The 23,492-nt window shown below is 39.7% G+C and overlaps 3 protein-coding genes across 3 annotated transcripts; 2 read left to right on the forward strand and 1 right to left on the reverse strand.

Moving 5' to 3' along the window:
• Nucleotides 1-349: 349 nt before the first annotated feature.
• tubg1 (tubulin, gamma 1) lies at nt 350-8,204 on the reverse strand. Its single transcript, XM_033643803.2, has 11 exons — nt 8,019-8,204; nt 7,531-7,643; nt 7,105-7,272; nt 6,939-7,007; nt 5,714-5,793; nt 5,495-5,621; nt 3,656-3,742; nt 2,719-2,868; nt 2,425-2,577; nt 2,160-2,321; nt 350-1,586 (listed from the first exon to the last, which is right to left on the reverse strand). The coding sequence occupies exons 1-11, from the start codon at nt 8,065-8,067 to the stop codon at nt 1,389-1,391; spliced, it is 1,356 nt and encodes a 451-aa protein (XP_033499694.1). The 5' UTR covers nt 8,068-8,204; the 3' UTR covers nt 350-1,388.
• A 1,205-nt stretch (nt 8,205-9,409) lies between these two features.
• retreg3 (reticulophagy regulator family member 3) lies at nt 9,410-17,491 on the forward strand. Its single transcript, XM_033645447.2, has 10 exons — nt 9,410-9,560; nt 9,790-10,065; nt 11,762-11,868; nt 12,292-12,322; nt 12,432-12,558; nt 12,846-12,930; nt 13,445-13,582; nt 14,117-14,196; nt 14,826-14,958; nt 15,050-17,491. The coding sequence occupies exons 2-10, from the start codon at nt 9,818-9,820 to the stop codon at nt 15,595-15,597; spliced, it is 1,497 nt and encodes a 498-aa protein (XP_033501338.2). The 5' UTR covers nt 9,410-9,560; nt 9,790-9,817; the 3' UTR covers nt 15,598-17,491.
• A 1,317-nt stretch (nt 17,492-18,808) lies between these two features.
• On the forward strand, nt 18,809-23,387 carry psmc3ip (PSMC3 interacting protein). The gene is made up of 8 exons (XM_033645271.2): nt 18,809-18,910; nt 19,440-19,540; nt 19,629-19,718; nt 19,826-19,937; nt 20,141-20,286; nt 20,409-20,462; nt 22,370-22,429; nt 22,562-23,387. Exons 1-8 carry the CDS (start codon nt 18,892-18,894, stop codon nt 22,616-22,618), a joined length of 639 nt encoding a protein of 212 aa, XP_033501162.2. The 5' UTR covers nt 18,809-18,891; the 3' UTR covers nt 22,619-23,387.
• The last annotated feature ends 105 nt before the right edge of the window (nt 23,388-23,492 follow it).

A 23,492-nucleotide genomic window follows, 5' to 3' on the forward strand; every position in this document is an offset into this window, starting at 1 on the left:
CGACTAGTGAAGCAGTGAAAAACTATTGTTTTCAACCAGACATTTTATAAAAGGCTGAAGTTTGGCGCCAGCAGCAGAGCTGAGAGCTGCCTCCCCCGAAGCTTTTCTGGTTAAAACAATAGCTGGTTGAGCAAGTGTTGCTAAGTACCTTTACGTTCCCCTGTGGTAATGAGCCTTAACTGAGTTAGATGAACGGCCACCAGTATGCTGCAGCTCCAGGTGAGGGGCAAAGAGTGGTGTTTTATCATTCTGTAGGGTTGACTAATGGGAAGTAAAATGACCTTTACATAAAACCTACCAAGCATGTCTTCAGATAATACCAGAAACATTTCAAATGGCAAATAGAAAATAATAGAAAATGTGTTTATTCATCATTTCAAACAGGTCCAACAAGCAAAGCAACATCAAACAGTATATTCATTTCAGACGATACAGAGAGTGCCAGTGAACCAGATATTCTTCAAAGTATATTTACAGGTATAGAAATGAACTGTTCAAATGAAATCCATCCTTGTACACCATGTTAATCTGTGCAAACTGTTACTTTCTCTAATGTAGGTGGCAAATAATGTTAAAATGTCTACACCATTTATATAGCAGGTGTTTTAACATAATTTTTGGCTCAAGCCCAACTTAAACTTGACATTCCTGTTGGTCATGTACAGTGGTAACAAATGAGCAATGTGTATCAGCAGCAGACGGTACAACGCACCATGACAGAAATGTCTTGGATGAAAGAACCTGCATTAACCCTCCATACAACACATTCTGTCAATCTTACTCTCCTTATTCAAGGCAATCATATTGTAGGCGATGGATGTTTCACTGTAAATCAACAGCACAAAACTTAAGTACTTTACTCGGTATAAAAATAGACCAAAACAAGGCAACGGGTTGTCTGACATTGCTGGAAAAAATAGGCTACAAGGCAGGAAAGCTGAGTTTAGCAAAAGGAAAAAAAAAACAACTATTAACATTTATAGAGTGTTTTGTACAAAATTTCTGCACAAGACTTGCAAAAAAAGAACTTTAACTTTTTCCCTCACTGGAGTTACAGGTAAGGACTGTTTTATTTAAACTATTTAAACATCACTCCAGGATGTGATACAGTCCAGTCCATTTTACAATTTGGTTATGATAATAACAGTGGCTGTTAACACTCATCCCTCGAGATTCTAGACCCACGCATACTATACTACATAATGCTATAACAAGCCAATAAATATTTTTTTCAGAGAAGCAGCTATAGCCAAATGCCTGTCTGTTTTGGGACATCTATATGTGGGAGAAAATTGAAAGTGAAGAAGGGACGTAAGGTCAATGAGAATAAACCAGCTAAGCATGTATGCTGACTGGGCTGTAGTTGAGATTCAAGACAAAAAGTCAGTTCACTGTTCTTGCGTGCCCCAGGAAATGTAGTCAGGCCGCGTGGCTGCACTGTACTCATCCACCAGCTGCTGAACCACTTCGCGAGAGTTGTCCAGCTCATCAAAGTTGTCCTTGAATATGTCCTCTTTGCGGAACTGCTCCAGGAAGGCTTCACGCTTACGCAGTTTGTCGTACTGCCGGCACGTCCGCTCAAACAGCTGTGGGACAGCAACAGAGAAGACATCAGAATGAAATCTACTGCTGGGAAAGTGGGTAAGTTTCAGGTTCTTTTTTTAGGGACTTCTTCAGAACTTGCACACTTTGTGTTTTGTTTGTAACTTCTATGTAACCAAAAAGGAAAATGAAAACTATGACTTCACTGAAACTTCCTCAGATGACTGTAATTTCCCCTTACTTAAATTTAGGACCTAAAATAATGAGGAAAACATTGTTAAATTGGGCATTGTAATTTGACTGCCTGTAAAGGACCTTCTCAATCATTTTACAGTTAGTAATTTAATGACATCACAGGACTGCATTTTCCCTCAACTTCACAGCTCATGTTCATGCTCACAGTTTCAACGAATTTGACAGGATGACAATCCAAAACCTATTTTTTGTGGAAATCCCCTCCAACCACTGTTGTGGTGTCTCATCTTCATTTTTAGGACACTGTACAGCCTCAAGTATTGACCCAGAACAAACAGACACATCTCCACTGTAAAAGTACACACTGGAGGAGAATGTAACTTAACAGGCTGAGGTGACGCAACTCTTCGATGAGCACTTACAGAGGAGATGCTTGTGTGGTTGGCCATCATCAGGCCGCTGACTCTGTGGGCCGAGGGCAGGTATGGTGACTTCCTGGACAGAGCCACCTGAATGCTGGCGGGACCCCAGGGAATGAAGCTGGCAAGTTTACGCTCCCGGATCCTTTGGAGGCTTTTATGCACCTACAGTAGAGAATAACAAACTGAATACTCTCCAAACATTTTAGCTATTTGGAATTCACAAGAATATAGACTGATTCCTTGCATGCATAGTGTGCACTCAAACCTGTGTGGGGTCGACCTCTCCCTGGATGATGTTAAGGATGGCGATGTAGCAGTGGCTTGGCTGCCTCTCTCTTCCTGTAGACACCATCACGTTCTTGGGTTGCAGAAGCCTCCTCATCACATCCAGCACTGTGGTTTTCCTCACACTAGCAACCTAAAACACAGTGTGTTTAGTGATAAGTGACATTCAGTATTTTAAATATTAATTGTTAAATGCAAGAACACTTTACTTTACAGTTCACTGGTGCTGGGTTAACATGAAAACATTTTGCACCATCTGTATGATGTCACTTACCGACTGGTCAGTAGTAAGTGGTGTGTACCCGGTCATAAGGAAGTGGAGGCGGGGTGTGGGAATGAGGGATGCAATCAGGCCAATAAGGTCGTTGTTCATGTAGCCTGGGTAACGCAAGGTCGTTGTGCTTGCAGACATGATGGTAGAAACCTGTGTTTATGAAGGTTTGATTAGAAACAGAGCCTTAAATGAACTACAAACTAGTTGGCACTTACAAGTGAACTGCATATATATAATAGTGTAATATTATTTGTATTGTGTGTTTGTTTACTTGCCCAGGGAATGGGGATGAAAGTTAGCTTTTAGCTTTATATCCCTGTATAATGCATTGGATTTCGCGTATTTAAATTTGTTTATTATCTCAAATAAACCTTTAAATACATTAAAAAATAAAGATTTAAAGCTGGGCAATACATCAAAATAATTTCATTAATTCAAATTTGCTCCAGCACAATGTCTAAAATGTCTACATCATAAAAATCTTGTTTTTACAACACACACAAAAAGATCACTTCTAGTCAAAAAGTAACTGATGTTGGATGAAAACATTGGCTGTGTAATGTTGTTTCAAGTAAAAAAAAAAAAGTATATATAACCAGCCCTGAAAGGAGTGTAGCCTAAAGTCAAACTCTCCAAGTGCTGCTCCTGTAAAGCGAACTGTCATAGTACTTGGAAAGCGCAACCCTGTTCAACTCCTTTCCTGGAAAGCTTAAATCCAGTCTGACATGCAACTGACTCACCAAACTAGTTTGCAAATCATGTAATTTTTGAAGTGAGCGACATGCGTCAAGTACAGCCTGTCTCAACATTTGTCTTTGTCTAAATACAGTCAGGCAGACTGCAATCAAGAAGCATAACTTAAACCTCCTGACTGACGAGCTGAGAAAACAACCAGAGGACGTCGAGGTTGTAACACTGAACAACGTCTTTCACTCACCAGCTGATTGATCTGGGAGAACGACGGGTTCTGGATATGCAGCCTGTCAGTGGCGATGCGATTTAGGGCCGTGTTATCCAATACCACCTGATACACACACAACACACACATATAGAGGGCAATTATTAGACAAATGAAGAGAAAACAGAGAAGAAAATCCCCTGCAGCAGAACAACACAGAAGGTCAATACACTGCTACGATGTTAATTAAAGAAAAAGTGAGAGGGTATCAGAGCAATGACGCAGTCAAGGAACCTCTTACGGAGCAACATAGTGTGCTGTTGTTAGCAGGGCTGAACATAAAAGACACACTGTACAGTTGCAACAGGGGGACCAATTCTTGAGCAGATTCTATTAGCTCTCTGGCTAATTTAATCAACATGAGGGCCTTATGCAAGACCCTGGAGGAAGTAGGTATTAGAGAGGAAACACCATTACACTGTTAGAGCATCTCAGACTAATACAATCACCAATTTAGGATTGAGATTTATTAAGTTTGAATGCTGGCACTGCAGTTTGCTTCTTTATTAGTTTGCTGCACAAGAACCTAAGCAGACTAAAAAGTGAGACTTTCAACAAAAGAACAGGCTGGAGTGAAAATTAGACTTCATCTGTCGTAGTATGTAGTGTCACAAATTAGGTCAGTGGATTTTAAATTTGACTTGATGTCATCTTAAAGTCTACCGCAATATCAGATGCATAAAACTCAAGTGACAACTGGGTAGTCAATTTACAAAACCACAAACTTAGAGGGTGATCAACAACAATCTGTCTTCATATTTGTGATGCCCCCCCCTTTCTTTTCCGGGGGGTGGAGGGGGAGTGTTCCTTTAGCGTTTTTTTCTGAGTGCTTTAACAAGTAATCTTGAAGCACTGTCTCTGAAACTAATAACACTTGTAGCTTTTGCATTTACCAAGTGCACAAAACTGAATGCACATTCTATACTTTACACTCAGTTTGTAATTTTATAACAGTTTTCTTCTACTGCACTTTTGTTGTTTGACAAATGTTAGAACACACACACATTTGGATACCTGTGTGTATGTGTGTTTAATACAAATATGACAACTTTACTGCAAACAGAACAAGTGTCTTTATTTTATACCATCAGTGTGTAGTTGGTGCTACATGTGCTTATTCAAATGACCATTTGTGTGTAGTGTATATACACAAAAACTCAATGTCTTAACAATTGTTTGCTTTTGCAGGAGGTGTATAATGTTTTCCTGGTTTGGTGTGAGGTTTTGTGGTTAGTGTGTGGCGCTTTGCACTTTACTTTCAAAGATAACACCTAAGTAATCAGAAAAATCTGTGATCACATGAACACAACATGAAACAAACCCAGCCAGAGCTCGTCTAGTGAAGTGTGGATTTCTGTTAATAAAATATTTTTTCCAGACACTGACTGCAGTGTGTAATAGGCCTGTGAGACTTAATCAAACTTTATTCATGTAAGAGTTCTGTATGCCTTTGATGTCTTAACAGCTTGACATGTGTACTTGCAGTTCCTTGCTGCCTTTTGACCCGTAACATTTACGTCAGAACACACGAGGCCGAATTTATTAATAAGTCTGACATCACATTGTAATTTTATTGGCAATGTAACTGAAAGCTTTTTAGGTAAAATTATCTGTTTCCTGTTTCAGGTCATTAATACTGGAACACTTTAGCTACCATATTTTCATTCTGAATGTGGTGTGACACATTTACAGGCGAACCTGGGCTCGTGTAAAATTGTGTTTTAATCTTGTAAGGTTGTTTAGAGCCATGGCTGCATTATGAAGCAAAAACAGAGCAACGGGATTAATCAACATCCATTTATGAGTGCTGCGGCTCACCACGCAGTCTGCATTCTGGGTGAGCCTCTTCAGTGTGAGCAGCGAGTTGTACGGCTGAACGACCACGTCACTCATCTCATCCTGGTTTGGGAAAACAGAGTAAGTCTGCACCAGCTTCTTTGGGTACCTAAACATTAGAAAATATATTAGTCACACACCATGCCTCAAAATGTTTGACTAAAATAATAGTTGTCCAAAATGTTACATGCGTTTGTTGACCTGTCATTGAGTTTTTCCAGCAGATAGGATCCCAGCCCCGAGCCCGTCCCCCCAGCAATGGAATGACACAGGACAAACCCCTACAAAGACAAAGAGTTACTCATTACTCACAGTTCACCTTTACAGCATATGCCACGTGTGTAAAAAGCTTACTGTAAACTCTACTGATGCAGAAAGCTGACTGTGTGTGGGTGAGCAAATGCCTCTCTTCCTTGGCAGTTATATAAATGGTTGTGCAGCAGCCCCACCTCACAAATAGGCTCCCTCACCCCCCAGCACAGCCCTGTAATACCTGCCTTCTACACTCGCCCGGCTATTATCACCAGACATTCTACACGCCACACCCTGCCAACATACACACGCTTACGGCAGCTCGGCCCACCTTCTTATCCAATGCACACATGAGTGCACACACTAAATAATAATGTGGGGCCATAACGTGAATGAGTTACAGAAATTGCAGACCTTAGAGGGGAAATGCGAGTGTTATTTTATGGAAGGCTGGCAGCTGAAGAAAGTTCACCAAAAAAAGAGGCTAAGAATAATAGTGAGGCATGGCTGAGGCTTTGCAAGGCTTAAGATGACAGGCACTGGCACCATTTTAACATAGTATTCAAGTCATTCATTTTTACATGCATTTAACCACATCAGAGACAAAAGAGTCTGACTGGATGTCATGCTTGAGTGCAAACAAGTATTCGCTGATACTACTCAGACCATGGCTGGATTACTGAATGGGCCACCTGAGCTTCATCTACAACATATCTCTGAAAGAGACAACAAATAACCACAAACAGACACAGAACAGCCACTGCACGACCAAAAACAGACACAGAACAGCTATGAAGAGACACAAGACACAGCTGCATCGTTTCTTGGCATTTTGGGTCTCTTTCTGTCAGGGTATCTTGCCGCTACGAAGGAAAAGAGAGGGGCCTTTTCCACGTCTGTGCCCAGGCTCCTTCTGTCTCATAATCTGTCCATTATTCAGACAAAATTCCAGCCTTTCTACAGGTTTAATATATACAATGAACTCATCTCATTATTGGGGCTCATGCTCCAGTTGGGATAAGACTGTCATTAGACTATACTGTGGAATATTTCTACACACTAGACACAGCAATATCACATTACTTTTAAATCAGTTTTTAAAATTCCACACAGCCTCAGCCCTGATCACTCTCGGCCCCAGGGACAGTCAGTATGTGATAAACGGCAGACTTGCCTCCAGACTGTCGCTGCCATCTGCCTCCCGGTCAATGATGTCAAAGATGTCTTCCTGGATTTTTTTGCCCTTGAGGGGGGGACATAAAGCCGGAGCAGAGTTTTAGATGCATTACATTTTTATTTCTTAAATCTAAAGAAAGAAACATGTCATTTCCGGTGATCACCTGTGAATATCCACTAGCCCAGTTGTTCCCAGCACCTCCACCGTGCTCAGACAGGTAGATGTTCTCTGGGTTGTACAGGTTGGCATAAGGCGAGTTGAGGATGGAGTGGATCACCCTCGGCTCCAGATCTAGGAGAACTGCGCGGGGGATGTAGTGCTCATCATCAGCCTGTGGAGTTTTGTGAAAAACCAGGAGTTAGCTGGTGACACTGTACAGTCTTGAGGTTTGCTTGCAGTGTTACTTTAGTTTTTACTACAACCACTCCATCTAGTGGAAAATCATGTTGTTGCACTTCAAGCATAGTCTAATGATGACTGAACATTGACTGTATATACTGTGCAGACCGTCTACGGTGCAGACAAGATGTGCCTCTTTTAACTCATGATGTGAGAGATAACGAAGTGAAGCAGTGTTTGCAGCAGTTACCTGATAGAAGAACACGTCCTTTCTGTCAGTCCCTTCAGTTGCAAACTCCTCAACAATCCCCTCTGGACTGATGCCATGCTCTGCACACAGCTGCTTCCAAAACTCAAAACCAACTACAACACACACAAAGGAGCAGATAAACAAAACGTTAGCTCGTGTTAAACAGCAGTTTGTGACATTACAAGCTTATTAGACAACAGTAAACACGTCAAGCATCGTAACCTACAGCGTTGTCTGAGTGACGCTGTACAGGTAACGTTAGCTAACCTACGTTAGATACAGTTGCTATGTAAAGACCCCATTAGCCACAGATCAGCTAAGCTAGCCAATACCGTCGATGTTTGTGTTATATTTTGATATAGCTTGAATTGATACTGGCTTTGAGCTAGCCTCGTTACATGACAGATCATCTTAGCTAGCCAACTTAAATGTTGGACATTGGCTAACGAGTGGTAGCAGTCTTCATATTAACTTCGTCTTTCACGTACTTTGATTTCCACATTGTCCGAGCTGGAGCGTTATGATTTCCCGCGGCATGTTCAGTCCTCAGTTGCTCCTTATTTAGCTAGCCCGCTAGCTGCTTGCTAGCTAAATAATACAAGGAAAGTAGACTGCTGCTCAAACCGCTCCACCAACAGCCCGCTCCTTCCCGCTTGGTGCTGATGTGACGCTCCTGGTGGACTTCTTCTGCTGTTTACAAGCGGGTTGCTAACAGTGATTGAAGCTGCTTAGCGACGCCTACTGTGTAGGAGTGTGCCGAGTCATAAAGAGGACAACTCGGCACATTCAAAGCAGAAAATCCGAGTTAGATGTACAGAGTCTGTGAGCTAAGATCACCTGAAAACCACGAAGGATGCTCTGCTTTGGGTTAGCTGCCTATACTATGAATGTAATATAAAACTTTAATTTAAAAGTTTTTATTTTGAATGTCTTAGCCGGAAGTATGAGTATGCTATTTTTTCTCCCTTCACACTCGTGTAGTTGATTAAATTTTGCAATGAGTAAGACTACATTAATAAGGAAAAATGTGTTAATATGTCCGTCACAGTAGGCTAATCACTGCACCCAAATAAGAGAGGATGTTGTCAACTGTAAATTTAGTAATATCTTTTCACAACATATATGTAAAATTACAAGACAAAACTAAATTGGAGCAAGCACAAAAATAAGTTTCCACCTTTATGCTAGTGAATTACTTGTGGTCATTATAGGAATCATGCGTTTTATGCCCTCTGGTGGCCACAGTGGGTAACTACAACTGAACGCTATGTAAAGTTAGACATAATAGCATTGTATTGCTTCCGGTAAAATCCTTCAAAAATAAAACTTCTATGAAAGGCTGTAATTACATATTGTGACCACTGGAGGGCAGTAGAGAAAAAATATTAACACTAAAGGCTTCAACATTATCTTTGAACAAACCATCAACTGTAGTGCCAAACCTTTAGGTAGACACAGCTTACTAAATCCCCCAACTATCATTGCTCATCTGAAATATGATCAATCGTTTCTTTAGACGACAAGAACGAACTTTATCATTGTAAATCATTTTAATCGAGCTCTAGTCACAGCTGAACAGAACTGTGTTTCTGATATACTGACATTTTAATGATTTCGGATATATAAAAGATAATAAAACATCCGGCGTTTTTATCGCAGAAAAACACGTACTGCATACCAAATCAGAGGCCACGGAACTTCTAAACAAATAAATAAATATTAATATATCAACCTTATTTGGCTTGTACAAAGCCATAAAAACATAAAGAATAAAAATGACAAAACAAAATGTGTCCATGAATATTTTAACCAAAAATATGTTTTCAGTGTGGCTTGCTGACTTGTTCGTCGTTGTACTGTACTCAAGTAAACAAAACCAAAATATTCCTATTCCACCTGAACGCAGCATGACACGGGGGCTCGTGCGGCTTCTGATTGGGCTGCTGAGGTTCTCAGAAAAACAGGCTACGCCATATTGTCAGCTTCCGATGTGAGCGCTAATGCGATATCCCTGCAAAAATGACAAAATAGTAAGTGTCATCTCGTTTTAAAACATTTCAGCATTTTACTATGATAACACGCTTGCTTCGAATATAATGATGTGCTTGGTGTTAGACGCTAACACGATGATATAGCTGGTGTCGCTAGCCGTTAGCTTAGCCAAGCATAGATGCGTTAGCCGATGTTGTGAGTGGAGCTGCTCCGTGGCGCTGTGGTGCTCCTCATGTACCTGTTTCCACTTTTGTCTTTATTTTGCAGGCTGACTTTATCGACTGTAGACGCTAAGATGGCGCACACTGGGACAATGGAAGACGCACAAGTGGATGATAGCTCTACCCAGCAGGGGTCTGGTGTCTGCCTGCGAAGTCGACCATGCTCCAGCGAGAGAGACGGTCAGGTACGAGCTGTCAAAACTGCTCTTCAGTCCAGGTTGGGGCCCTACGAGCGCGTCCTGACCTACCTGCAGTCCGTCTTAGTGTGGGAAAGACCCTTACAATGTCTGCTTCTCTACACTGTGGTCAACGTTGTGTTCTGGTGAGTCTCAGCTCAAACCCGGTGCAGTTTGATGGCAAACTTGTTCTGCTACCTCTGTGTGTGTGTGTGTGTGTGTGATTGTTATAGCAACCTACTTTGAGACAATACAGAGACTGTCTGATCGTTGGGCGAAAGCCAATGTGACCGCAAGCAGCTGCTGCTTTTGCACCAAGCAAATGTTTCACCTGTCAATTCAAGACAAGGCAGATGGCTGACTAGTGGCTCTATTTATAGACACACTCTTCAAACACTTCTACCTTCAGTGTTGCTCCTAACCAAACTGTTTTCTTAATCTTGAAAACATGATGCAGTGGATTATCAGCTTTACCAATTTCATTATTGCTGCTAGAGTGTTTGAGACTGTGCATAAGGTAATTTACAGGTCAGCGTGTTGTCAGTGCAGAAGTAAGAGGACATTCATTTTTAGTGTGTCTATTAGTGGCTTTGGTACAGCACATCTATAACGTTTAAAGCACATGTCAGCGAATAGCAGGCTATTTCTATATGTCTCAGTTTTACCACGTGTGATAACATTCACTTAGCCCTACACTGAAAAAGCACCTACACAATAAAACCTTATGAAGAAGAAATAAATCAAAAGGAAAATAGGAAGATTTGGCTAAATTAGGTGACCTTGATAATGTTGTATGGCGTGGATCACTGACCTGGGAAACAGAGAGGGGAAGCCAGGCTGGCTTGTGGAGCTCAGGCATTCAGCCTTTATTCGATTAGACCACTGGGCATGTTAGGCTGCTCGTCCTGTTTGCCTTTTACTTGTGCTTCAACACACACTCAGTGGTGCAGGCTAGTTTCTGCCTAAAGATGTGCACTCATGATCTATACTAACACATGAGGCGAGGGATGATGCCAAGTCACATGGAGATGAGGAGCGATATGAGCAACCTCTCTGCTTGTAGATCACTTAGGTTGCTTTGATTTTCTCTCTTAAATTGAAATCACCAAGTGGAAATAACCACACAATGAAATACATCTTCATAAAGTGCTTTTTAAGTGAGTTGAAAACTTTGTCAATGGGTACATTTTATTGTTTTTTTAATAATTTGTAGTACGAGTTTACAGATTGTTGCATTCACATGGGGCTAGGTTTACTTAGACATTTGCATTCTGTGTTTTCAGTAGCTACTAATTGCGCTGCCACCCCAAATACCAACGCATCTCACTCTGCCAACAAACTCTTTGTTAGGTTAATCTCTAACTGCTGATTGGCAGAATCCTGTAGCATTGTTGTTTGTCGTCAACAAATTTCAAGGTCTTGTGATCTGAAAGTGGAGCAATACTTGGGGACTTAAATTTTTTGAGGCTTAAGGAAGTGAAAGTTGACACCAGGACATTCAAAGATGGAAACCACCTAAAATGAAACACCTGTGATATCATGATAGAGATGTGCAGCCTTTAGCTTTTCTGTTAGTGAATGGGAACTATAATTAATCAACACTTTGCATTGCACTATGCAATAACTAATGGGTGTAACTCACATTAGAGGGTGGGTTAACCTCTTCTGTTCTTGGCTCTTCTTAAAGGAAACAGTAGATCATCACTGAAGGGTTTTAGTCTTATGAATTATAACAAGCAGCTGAATTGTGTAAGTATTGTGTTATCATTTACTCATGGGGCTATCAGTCATTAAAAGTACTGTCTGTTCATGTGTTTGCTCTGGGTTTTTTCCCCCCTCCAGGTTCTTCGCCCTGACCTCACTGCGCCTGCTGTTCCTGCTGGCTTCTGGTCTGGCTGTAGCTGTCTGTGTTGATACCTGGAAAAATAGGATCTGGCCCGAGATTCGAGGTGCCACAAGTTGTTTCTTATGGGGGGCTCTGTAGATCTCTCTAACAGACTCTGACATGTTCTGTACTTTTCCTTTACTTTCCCTCTTTCTTGCAGTACTTGCACCTTAGATAATCCCCCAGTTCACTGTGATTGCAACAAATGCACTTTGTCAGAGTAGATATGGCATCAGTCTGCAGCCCTACATTCTGGACTTTGCAAGTGACCTGTACTACATCTGGAACAGCTAATCTCCCAAACCTGTTTTTGAACTTGTGTTACATACCAAATGTACAAAGAGTGGAAGCTTGAGAGCAAAGTGCAGCATGTGCAACACAATTTAGACTATGCCTTATATTTTGTACATGTAGTAAAAGTAATTTCATGATGTGCATTGTGGTATATAATGTTTCTCAATGCCATGGATGTTCTCTATCTCCACAGTCAGAAACCAGGATGAATCAGAAAATGAGAGGTTAGTTACTTTAACTCTCAGCCAGTATTTAAAGCTAATGCCAACAATAATGATAATATTACGAGTAGAAAGCAGATAAAGGTGTTAATAATTCCCTGTATTTGTCTAGCTGGGGTCTGGTGCAGCCCGGCATCCTCAGTGTGCCTGAACTGTGCCATCACATCGCTGAGGCCTGGGTCAGCGCAGCAATTCTTGCATCCAGTGTGGTGCAGTACAAACGACAAAACCCTGGCAAGGTGAGGACCGCAGGATGGAAACGCAACTTTTTAATTGTGCATTTAAAGTCTGTCACATTGGATTACATTATTATGCAAAGTAAAAATCTCAAGTATTTTAGAAATCACTCAGTGAAAATCTGACTGTCTTCGTAACTCTTTATTCTCAAATCAGGCACCACAATTTATTTGTATTATATAACTGTAGTGCTTACAATAAAGAGTGAATGACAGTAAGTTGTACTGGATACATGCACCCTAGTTAATGTGCATTGTAGGTGTTGACTTTTGTCGTTGCTCTGTGTCAGTTCTGCCTCTTGACCTGTGGAGTGTTCACCTGCCTGGCTATGGTTGGACGCTACATTCCTGGATTGGTGCTCTCCTACTCTGCCGGTGAGTCCTAACTACAGATCCAGGCTCCTTCACAGGACCATGTTGGCAGGGAAACTCAGCCTGACTGCTCCTATTAAAAATACATGGATGGTGAAACCAGATCTGTGGGGCCCCAGTACCAGGGCCCAGCCTGTGAGGTGATTAAAGCCAGGATGAGACACACAAGGAAGAAGTGAGTGAGGGAGGGAAGGGAGCCAGGCTGAAAGCTAAGGAGGTCACACTGAGACCAGGCTAATCTCCTCACCTCCAGCCAGTGTTGGTTGGAGCGCTGGGGAGGCAAGAGCTGCCAAGGCTCTCTACTCTGACGTCTGAAAAAATCCACAGGAGCTCTATGTGTTAACTCCCTGCTGCTCCCTGTGCCTCACCTTGTCTGTACAGACTTGTTTCTACTTACAGTGATGAATCAGCACAGAACATTAACAAGCACAGCTTTTGTCTCACTGTGTGTACCGAGCAACCCCAACAGAATTTCGTCCTTCTTCCTAATGAGTAGTATTCTTTTCCTCCCCTCTAGTGTGGGCTACTCTCCTGGCTCCTCTGGGAGCTTATCACAGGGTTTTTCAGCATGTGTGCGTGAAGCTGGAGCCAGTCCTGCAGCGACTGGACTTCAGTGCTTATGGATACATGATGTCAAAACCTATTGATAATCAGTGTAAGTAGTACATCACATTTTATTTGTTTTATCTTTTTATCTAATGACTTTTGATAGTTAAAACTTTCTGCATGTGGATCTAACACTGCAAATGAAAACAAAGTGAAAGCTACAATTGAACCTTAAACAAACACAGTTGCGTGAAGATAACTTTCTCACGGATTTCACCACTAGCAGTGTTTTTCGTCTGAGGGTCAGTATTTGTTCAATAACACATTAACATGGTATTTGTTTTTACTGCTTCAGATCAGCTCTTTTTTCTTTTTTTTTTTTTTAAACGGGGCATGGGTTCCCCTCAAGGGTACTTAATATCAGTCATTACAGTATAATTATTTCAGAAATGACACATGACAGTAGTTCAGTAGAAAATGTAAATATAAGTTCCATAAACCATATTTTATTTTAGTATTCATATTTTCAAGAGAAGGTTTCGTTAACTGTTGTAAATTGTAAAGTGCTGCAACAAACAGTCATGTTTGTGTTTGTTCACTGTTGTGACTGTAAATTTAAATATGTTGTCGTTGTCCGCTGCAGTCCTGCGGAGGCCTATTCGTGGTGCAGCCTCAGGTGAAGACAGTGATAGTGAGGAGGAGTTGGCTGCTTTCTGCCCTACGGTACGTCTGCTTAACTTCCAAAGTCTTTCAGGTTTTTTTTAATTTAATCTGTCACAAATGATGTTGACTTTAATGTTGGTGAACATCTTATTTTCTGTCCGCACCAGTAGTCAGGCCTGGCTCAGTATTGTTTATAAGGAGAGAGATCAGATCTAAAATTTGTTGGCCAATATGGATTCATTTCCAGTGGAAAATTCATGTGTATGTGAGATGTTCTTTACATTTTGCTCTCGCATAGTAGTTACCTTTCAGTGATGACGGTGTATGTTACAAAATGAAAGTATACAGAAAACACATTCACTGCACACATCCCCTATGGCTTTGTATTTCAGCACAATGTTTTTTACAGTAGCACATCTGAGCCACTTCCTGCTGGGGTTAAGAACTTCACATGATGTGCTCTGCCTGTCATGTGCCTGTGTATTTTCCCCTTGGTGTGTGTGTGTGGGTGTGTGTGGTGAAGTCTACAGAGGGTGTGAGAGCAAAAATAGAGAGAATATAACTAAACACTAACAGTTGCACAGAGAAAGTTTGTTAACAGTTTATAGTCGAGGATAAAAGTAAAGGATTCAAAAAATACAATACAGCTTAGAAAATATCAAACCTTCTCAATCTGCTGTCTCTCCTAGTTTGATGATGCTATTGTTGCGAAGGAACTTGCACTGACTGACTCAGAGCACTCTGATGCTGAGGTGTCCTACACTGAAAATGGAACATTTAACCTATCACGTGGCCAGACCCCGCTCACAGAGGGCTCTGAAGGTAAGTACGCACGTATTGAGGATTTTGTGCTCCTTTTATTTGTCTTTTTTTTTCTTGTCCCTCATCATGTCTCCTTTTGTCTTTTGGTCAGATCTCGACAGACACAGTGACGCTGAGGAATCCTTTGCTCAAGACCTCCCAGACTTCCCGTCTATAAACCCTGATGCAACTCTGATGGATGATGACGATGACACGAGCATAGGTCTGCCCAGTCTGGGTGTGTCTGGGCTAACTAGTCACCGAGCTTCAGTGCTGGACGTCGATGCTCATCTGGACTCAGATCAGGAGGATCTGGATGCAGAACTTTCTCTCAGCGGCCTGCCACCTGCTTCTGATTTCGCCGGAGACTTGGCCGGAGTCATTGCCAGCAACATGATCCAGGCAGCGCTGGCCGGGGCGCTGCAACCTCAGCCTCCCACCACCCAGCGCAGAGAGGGCCCTCCCAGGGCTGGGGCCCACCGAAGCTACCGCAAGCAGTCCAGCTCCGAGCTGGACACAGACTTGGATGGAGAGGACTTTGAAATGCTGGATCAGTCTGAACTGAACCAGATGGATCCCCTTGGAGGAGGAGGGGGGACTAGACGGGGAGAGAGCCAGGGGTCTACCTTCTTGTCTAGCCTGCTGGGTAAACCACAGTAAAGTGTGCGTGTGTGTGTGTGTGTGTGTGTGTGTGTGTGTGTTGATGAATGTGTGTGAGCGTGCGTGTGTCTGTACGCCTGTGTGCACAAGTGCAACTTCATGGGCAGTGTTCATGTTGATGAGCTGTGATAATGAGAGATGATTTTAGGTTCCAGCAGCCCTGCATCTGATTGGCATCAGTTTATCACTGTGAAGAACTTAATTGTTTCTATCTTTTCAAACTATTTTAATTTTAAACCCTAATCATCCAAAAAAAACCTTTTACTTTGTAGGCTGAGCAATAGGAAATGCAACAAAAAACATGAAACACATTCAGATATTAAACAAACCAGCATTATTGAGCCTTGTTGCAGTCTTCTAAGTACGTCATGCACCCATAAGATACAAGGATACTTGTTAATGACCATAAATAAGGAACAGTAGTACCCATAAAATCTTTTCTACCTGGAGGACGAGACATACAGGGCTATTTAACATGGGACCAAATATGACATTCCTGTTGGTTGAGCTGAGCCATGTTACTTTGATAATTATGGAACAGCATTACATGTTAAAGTTTTTTTAGTCATTGGAATAGTTGAGATAAATAAACCCCTCCATTTGTTTCCATCACATTTTGTCAAAGAACCATCAGTTTGTGTTGCTGTCGATTTTAGCGCTCTGCTGTCCTTTTAAGTACCGTGGCTATGATCTTTTAGAAGCTGATTTATTTAGTGTTACAGGTTTACAGATTTCAATTTACACTTTTTTTTAAAAATTTGTCAGCAGATGCGGATTTGGACAGCGACTCTCTTTCAGGAGAAATAATATTTGGATTAAAATTTCAGTTCTTTTTATGATTTTCATTACATTTTTCCTTTTTTTGCTGTCTAACTAACATATGAAGACATCTTCAAACATTTTTTGGAGCTTCTTTTCTTTCAAGGATGTCACATTACAGTCTTAAGTTATCTGACCTGGAGGAACACTTGATGTTATGTTTGCTTTTCATTGTATTTTTGAACTTGCTCCAGGGGGAGGTCTGTTTCTTTTCTAGTGTGAGTAAGTTCAGAATCAATTCCATTTTCCAGCCCTTTAATACAGCTCAGTAACATATTGTGTCCATGTTTAATACCTTGAATGAGCCCTCAGCTTTGTGTGTTTTCCAAAAGTGATATTCAAACAGATTTCTTTGTATCTTTTATCACCCTTGTATTTCATGTAGTTGAATCAAGCTGGACTTTTTAAGAGAAAAAGCAAATATTCTTCATAGATCTTTTACTATTTTAATGGAGAGAAGTGTTTACATCAAAAGTGGGTATAGAAAGTTATCCTTATATCCTTTTTTCAAAGTGTTAGTATGTTAAGGTTTCAAGTGACTTTTGTGTGCTGGTCAGCCTGATTTCCTTTTGATGGACAAACCATGTCAGTATATCAAAACTTAACTGTGGTAATAGCACTTACAACTTCAATGAGCCACAGATTTATTGAAATGACATATATATCAAAAAGTTTAAAAATGCTGGGTTTTTAATAGAGGGAAACTCAGTGCTCTCTAGTTGTGTTATTTTGAGAGGAAACTTGCATCTGCAAAACATTTAGCACAGTAGAACATAACTGCTGGATCCACATTCATGAGGGTGAAGTAGAAAAAAAATGTGCACTGATAAGAAATTGCTGGGGTTTTTAGGCTGAAAAAAGAGGATATGTTAAGTCTTACTTGTTTGACTTGGTTTGGCCACCTCAGTTAACCAGAATGTTGCTCATTGCTGCTCCATGAAGAGTCATTTCCTCAGTATGAGTGATCTGTAGTCAGTTTGATAATGTAATGTGCATAGTAGCGCATTTTCTTCTCTGTAACTGGTTTTGATATGTTTTGATGTGCAAATCGTATTGAATAAAATGTTTGCAATTATGTCTGTCCAGGGTATTATTTTATCATGTATTGTGAGTGAAGGTAAAAGACGTATAGTTATCTGTGATTATAGTCAAAGCTGTTCAGATGATTTTTAAGTCTCTGATTTGAGACAAAAATCAACAAACTCTAGGCACTAAAAGGCTCTGAATCTTCCGAGGTACTTCCTGAAGGAAACCATTCATTATTTAAACACTCTAAGTATATATAAGACACTGCACCACACTATATCATCAAATATGTTTTTCTGTTGCCATACAGATGATGTATGTTTACATTTTATTTCTAGCACAACAGTGCTCATAACAAAATATATCTCTTATTTATCAAAATGTTTTAGACCATAACTTGGATTTAAGATCCAGTGTGTAGGATGTAGTACCATCTAACTGTGAGGTTGCAGAACTCAATCTTCTTTCATGTGCCAAGTGTGTAGGAGAACTAAGGCGCTCAATGCAAAAACACTGACGGCCCTATCTAGAGCCCGTGTTTGGTTTGTCCGTTCTGGGCTAGTGTACAACAACATGGCTGACTGTGGGGGAAAATCATGGATGCATTTAAGAGATGTAGATATCGCATTGGAGGTGGGACCCTGCTCATTCCTATGGCACACAAAGCTAAAAAAAAAACCAAACAAACTCTGTTTCGGCAGTATGTAATTACCCAGATGATCAGCACTTCTTCTGCATCATTGGGCCCATAGAGCGAGTGAGTCATTTCACAGGGGCTGTGATGCTCCAAAAATTTTTTTCCAGTGATTTACAGAAGCCTCTGCCCTACTGTTAAGTCGATGGGAAAAGTATTTTTGGGCCCAATGACATCACGTGATGGACCCTGTTTGGCCACCCAAAAAATTGCTGCTGGGCTGTGCTCCTGGGGGCCTGGAAAAAAACTGAACTGTATGAAGATATAAACAGCTTATTTTAAAGTAATGAAAACAAAATAATTCTTATTTCAGGAGCTTATAAACTAATGAAAACACAGCTAGGAATATTATATTCCATTTCTGCAAATAGATGCCCCTAAATACTACACACTGGACCTTTAACTGGCCCTGAGACCAGCCAAAATTACAGAGGTCTCACTCTGTTCCTCTTTCCGGGTATCAAACTTTATTGTTTGTAAAAGGACAGAGCCAAATTTATAAATAAAGAGTCATTATTTTAGGCCGACACGAGTAATGAGTTTAGTGATGGCGCTGTTAATATGCAGACGTAAAACAATTTTGGAGATAAATACACGCTGAAGAACTCGTGCGCGAGAGTTGTCCACACCACAGGCAGAGCGGTGAGTTATTCCTACCAGTGTAATGCATTACTAGCACAAACGATCTTTTCCGTGACGTATATCTCGCGCGAAACTCGGTTTGGGAAGCTAAAGTGAAAGTAGGGGAATTAAAAATGAGTAAAAAGGATAACGGTAAGAGTTAGCTTTATGTCGGGATACGTTAACTATAGCAAGCTAGCTTTCATATCTGACACTCGTATCGAGCGAACGAAGTTCGTTTGATGTCAGAGATAGTGAAGTGTTAGCTAAAAAGCCATCAGCTAACGTTACATAGCCCTTAGCACGATAAGCTAACGTTAGCTCTTAAAGCGATATGTGAGCCTACTCCAAATACGCCCATTTTTACAACATGATACATTTGTTTTAAAGCACCGTGTGTGGGATATTTTATTTCGTTACACAGAATATACCGTCATTGTTTAACAGTGTCTTGAGCTCACAAAGTGTTAACATACAGACGGAGACGATAAAGAACAAAATAACGTTACGGTAATGTTAAGGAGCCAGGGTACCATCATCATGCGTCAAGGCACTTTAAAAGATAAAAAAGATCGTACAAATATAGCTGTCATTTCTAGCTATTTTTGAGGGTTATCACACATAATGTTAAGCACTATTTCTGAATGTTTGCGTCAGTTTATATGATCACTTTGATCCACAGGTGCGTCACTCATCCTTGCATACCTGAATGAGAAGAACCGACCCTACAGTGCTCAGGATGTCTTCTGCAATCTACAAAAGCAGCATGGACTGGGCAAAACAGTGAGATCAATACCTACCCGTGAGATGCTGTGGTGTTGGTTTGTGTATCTTACATTTGATGATTTGTTGCATATTTGTGATTTACCAGGCTGTGGTCAAAGCCATGGAACTGCTGGCCCTGGAGGGCAAGATAAAAGAGAAAACATATGGCAAGCAAAAGATTTATTTTGCTGATCAGGTTCGTGTATACATATGTATTACAGTGTCGTTGTGGAAAGTTAGCACTGAAAGTAATTAATGTCAAACCTGCTGTTTACAATAATCTGCCACTAACCTTCCCTACAGTCTCAGTTCAAAGACGTGAATGATACAGACCTAAAGTCGATGGACTCTCAGATCTCACAGCTCAGTGCAGAGGTTCAGTCCCTCACCCAGAGCTGCAGACAGCTGGATGCAGGTGTGGTCAACTTATCTATACAAGTTGTTGTATCCACAGTGTGTCATGTGTTTTTTACACAGTATCAAGACATGCCTTTTGCTCAGTTTTAAGCTACAGTAAATGATTTACATGAGACTTCTCCAAGCTTAAGGGACTATTTTTGCTGTACTGCATTATGAAATGGGATGTTGTGTACATTTGTGTGCAATCTCCACTAACAGAGCTGAAGGAGCTCAATAGCTCCCTGACAACAGAGGAAATGATGTCAGAGATCCAAGAGCTGAAGTCAGAGTGTTCAGGGTACAGAGCACGACTGGAGAAGATTAAGGCAGCCACAAATCACGTCACACCAGAGGAGAAAGAGAAGGTTGGGAATGTAGTCACGCTTTCTAATTACTGCAAAACATGTAAGAAATCTACTGATTACTGTTGTTGTTGTTGTTTTTATGTAGTATGGTGGCGCATTGCTAATAAGATATCGATTTACAGGTTTATAAGGAGCGGAATGTTTACGTGAAAGAGTGGAAAAAGAGGAAGAGATTGGTAATGTATATGTATATAAAAATATTTTAATGGCATACTGTATTATGGCATTTTTTTGCCCCTATATGATGGCTTTTTTTAATAATTTTTATAACATACTACAATTTTTTATGACATACTATACTATGACTTTTCTAAACAAATGTATGGCATATTATTCAACTTTTTTAATGACTTTTTTGTGACATACTATTCAGCGTGTGATGTTGACATCACGTCATGTTACATTTTGTGGACGGTGCCTGCTACAGTGGTCAAGCAACAGTATTTGGACAAACAAATCACGATAAACTGCACCGATCCATTTCACCAGTGTTACAGGACTCTGCTGCACCAATCACATACCTGGACATTGTAAACTGTTTTTGCACTGAGTGCATACACTTTGGTAACAGAAGTAACAGAGCATGTACCTCACAAGATGGCACCCCAGTCCCAAACAATGTGACATACCTTCATATTTACTATGGCATAATATTTTTAAGGCATTTTTTTAATGACATGCTACTACATACTACATACTATGATATTTTTCATTATTTTTACATATTTTACTGACTTTTTTAATGATTTTTTACATACTATACTATGGCTTTTTATTTTTTGACATACTACACATTTTTTATAAAAAAAAATTAAATGACATACTTTACTATGATTTTTTTATGAATTTGACGTACTATACTATAACTTTTTCAGGATTTCTTTAATGACATACTATACTGTAACTTTTTTGAATTTTTTTATGACATACTGTACTATGAGTATTTTCTGATTTTTTTTTTTTGACATACTATGACTTTCTTGATTTCTTTAATGACATACTGTAACTTTTTTAATGACATTTTCTATGAAATACTGTACTATGAATTTTTTTGAGAGCATACACAATGATTTTGATTTTTTAAAATGACATACTATTACTTTTTTATGTATTTAATGACATACTATACTATGACTGTTTTTAATGACATACTATGACTATATACACTTTTAAAATCATACTATACTATTATATACATATATACTATTAATGTTTTTTTAAATTACATACTATACCATGAAGTTTTTTATGAAATACTATATTATGACTTTTTTTTTTTTTAAATTACATACTATGACATCAATCAACGTTTTAAATGAAATTCTATTATGACTTCTTTATATATAAAAAAGTATGCCATACTATACTGAAACATAGATAATGAAAATCTTTTATCACATTCTATAATTTGATTTTTTTTATTTTTTAAATGACATACTATACTATGACCTTTTTATTGTTTTGTTATGATATATTTTGGCTTTTATATAATGACATTCTCATGACATACTACAGTATGGCATTTATATGTCATTTTATGACATACCGTTTCTTTTTTTCATTATAGTATACTGTAACCATCATCATGTTAGTATCTCAATCACCATTATTAAATGTTTTAATTGATTTATTGCACTCAAATTTGAAAGACTTTACTAATTGCCTCAAAATTCAGGATAAAATCTTAAGATCATTAACAGGGAAATAATGGCTATAAATGCGCCTTTGATTGAAATTTTGCAGAAGGCTTTGTAGACTGCAAAAATAACCAATAAATGAATTGGCAAACCTAAATAAACAAGGTTTTATTATATGGTTTTACTTTTGTCTTGTGTTTCATGTCCACCTTATCATTTCACCAGCAGCCATCTCAGCAAAAACTGTGCTTTAAAAAAGGAAGTCTGAAAAGGTATTAAATTAAACTTCAGGATTTCCTGTGTACACACTGATGACAAGAAGCAGATGGAAAGGGAGATAATAAAGGAGTTTCAAAGATTAGTAGACTGGATGAAGACATTGATCATTTAAGACATTAGTTGTAGCCACTGAATGCTTAAATTATGTTGTGCTTTGTTTCTTTCAGGCTTCAGATATGATGAATGCAATCCTGGAAGGGTATCCAAAGAGCAAAAAGCAGTTCCTGGTGAGAAGCAAGCTCATAAAATCCCCTTTCCAGAATTTAACTTCATGCCACCACCTATGTGCGTTTTGTTTCTGAGCCAATGTTTTGTGTTTACAGTACTAATAAATAATATACATGGTGTTTCCCTCACAGGAAGAAGTCGGAGTGGAGACTGATGAGGACTGTAAGGTGGTTGTTCCAAGTACTTGAAAGAACAAGAAATCGCTCGTTCATCCACTTCATCAAATAAGCCTGTGCAGTGCTTCGCAAAGAATATAGATTATTCATCAGAGCGGTCTGAACCTCAGCGCAATCTTTATTTATAGCCTTTCTCTTGAACAATCAGTACATCTTTAATAAAAGTTGAATGCAATAACAACTTACACTGTAATTGAAAGTATATTTATACAAAAATAGATGTCATTTGCAAGACACTGACACTACAGCACTGAGAGATGCTTGGGGCTAAATAGGCAACGGTGGTTTATTTTTTTCCCTTTTTAAAGCCATACAACCAATCCTGAACCTTTGAATATGTCAACGAATTACTTATTATAGCTTTGAGAGCTGTACGTTCTTTGTTCATATATGTTCAAGTCCATATTGCTGCCATGGTTTCTGAAACCTGAACATAAAAGAACCACAATGTATAGAGCATGTGCTGTTATTTATGGCCTTCGGGTACTATGGAGGGTTGTCCTGTGTTTTTCTCTCTCCTTTGTTTATCATCTTTTGTACTGCTTCTCCACTCAGTATGCTTCCAAGTTATTAGATGTTTATGACAGTCACTTTTAATACTTACGTGCTAACAGAATTTCTTCAACAAATGTATTACTTTCTCAGCTATCTTACGATGTTAAAAGATATTTTACAGGTGTATTAACTGCAGAGATGGGACCACTATATGATTTGTCCTTTTCTGCTACACTTCATTTCCATGTTGTTTGGGGCAAATTAAACAGGACAAGAATTCAATATACTTCTTTGCGTATGTTTACGTGATTCTTTGGGTGGTGATGTACAGTAGATGGCTATTCAAAACACCTATAAAAAGACAGTACTTAAAGCAACATGACAGGGTCAT

This window comes from Epinephelus lanceolatus, chromosome 18 (genome assembly GCF_041903045.1).
Source record: "Epinephelus lanceolatus isolate andai-2023 chromosome 18, ASM4190304v1, whole genome shotgun sequence".
Classification (NCBI taxonomy): Eukaryota; Metazoa; Chordata; class Actinopteri; order Perciformes; family Serranidae; genus Epinephelus; species Epinephelus lanceolatus.

What these genes read in the sequence shown, in the direction of transcription:
- tubg1 (XM_033643803.2), bottom strand. Translation starts at nt 8,067, where the DNA reads ATGCCGCGGGAAATCATAACGCTCCAGCTCGGACAATGTGGAAATCAA. An exon ending in TCTCCCAGATCAATCAGCTG is followed by an intron (nt 2,869 to 3,655) that starts GTGAGTGAAAGA and finishes TCATAAACACAG; the next exon opens with GTTTCTACCATCATGTCTGC. An exon ending in ACCACACAAGCATCTCCTCT is followed by an intron (nt 1,587 to 2,159) that starts GTAAGTGCTCAT and finishes GCTGTCCCACAG; the next exon opens with CTGTTTGAGCGGACGTGCCG.
- retreg3 (XM_033645447.2), top strand. Translation starts at nt 9,818, where the DNA reads ATGGCGCACACTGGGACAATGGAAGACGCACAAGTGGATGATAGCTCT. An exon ending in GATCTGGCCCGAGATTCGAG is followed by an intron (nt 11,869 to 12,291) that starts GTGCCACAAGTT and finishes CTATCTCCACAG; the next exon opens with TCAGAAACCAGGATGAATCA. An exon ending in GATGAATCAGAAAATGAGAG is followed by an intron (nt 12,323 to 12,431) that starts GTTAGTTACTTT and finishes GTATTTGTCTAG; the next exon opens with CTGGGGTCTGGTGCAGCCCG.
- psmc3ip (XM_033645271.2), top strand. An exon ending in AGATTTATTTTGCTGATCAG is followed by an intron (nt 19,719 to 19,825) that starts GTTCGTGTATAC and finishes CCTTCCCTACAG; the next exon opens with TCTCAGTTCAAAGACGTGAA. An exon ending in GGAAAAAGAGGAAGAGATTG is followed by an intron (nt 20,463 to 22,369) that starts GTAATGTATATG and finishes TGTTTCTTTCAG; the next exon opens with GCTTCAGATATGATGAATGC.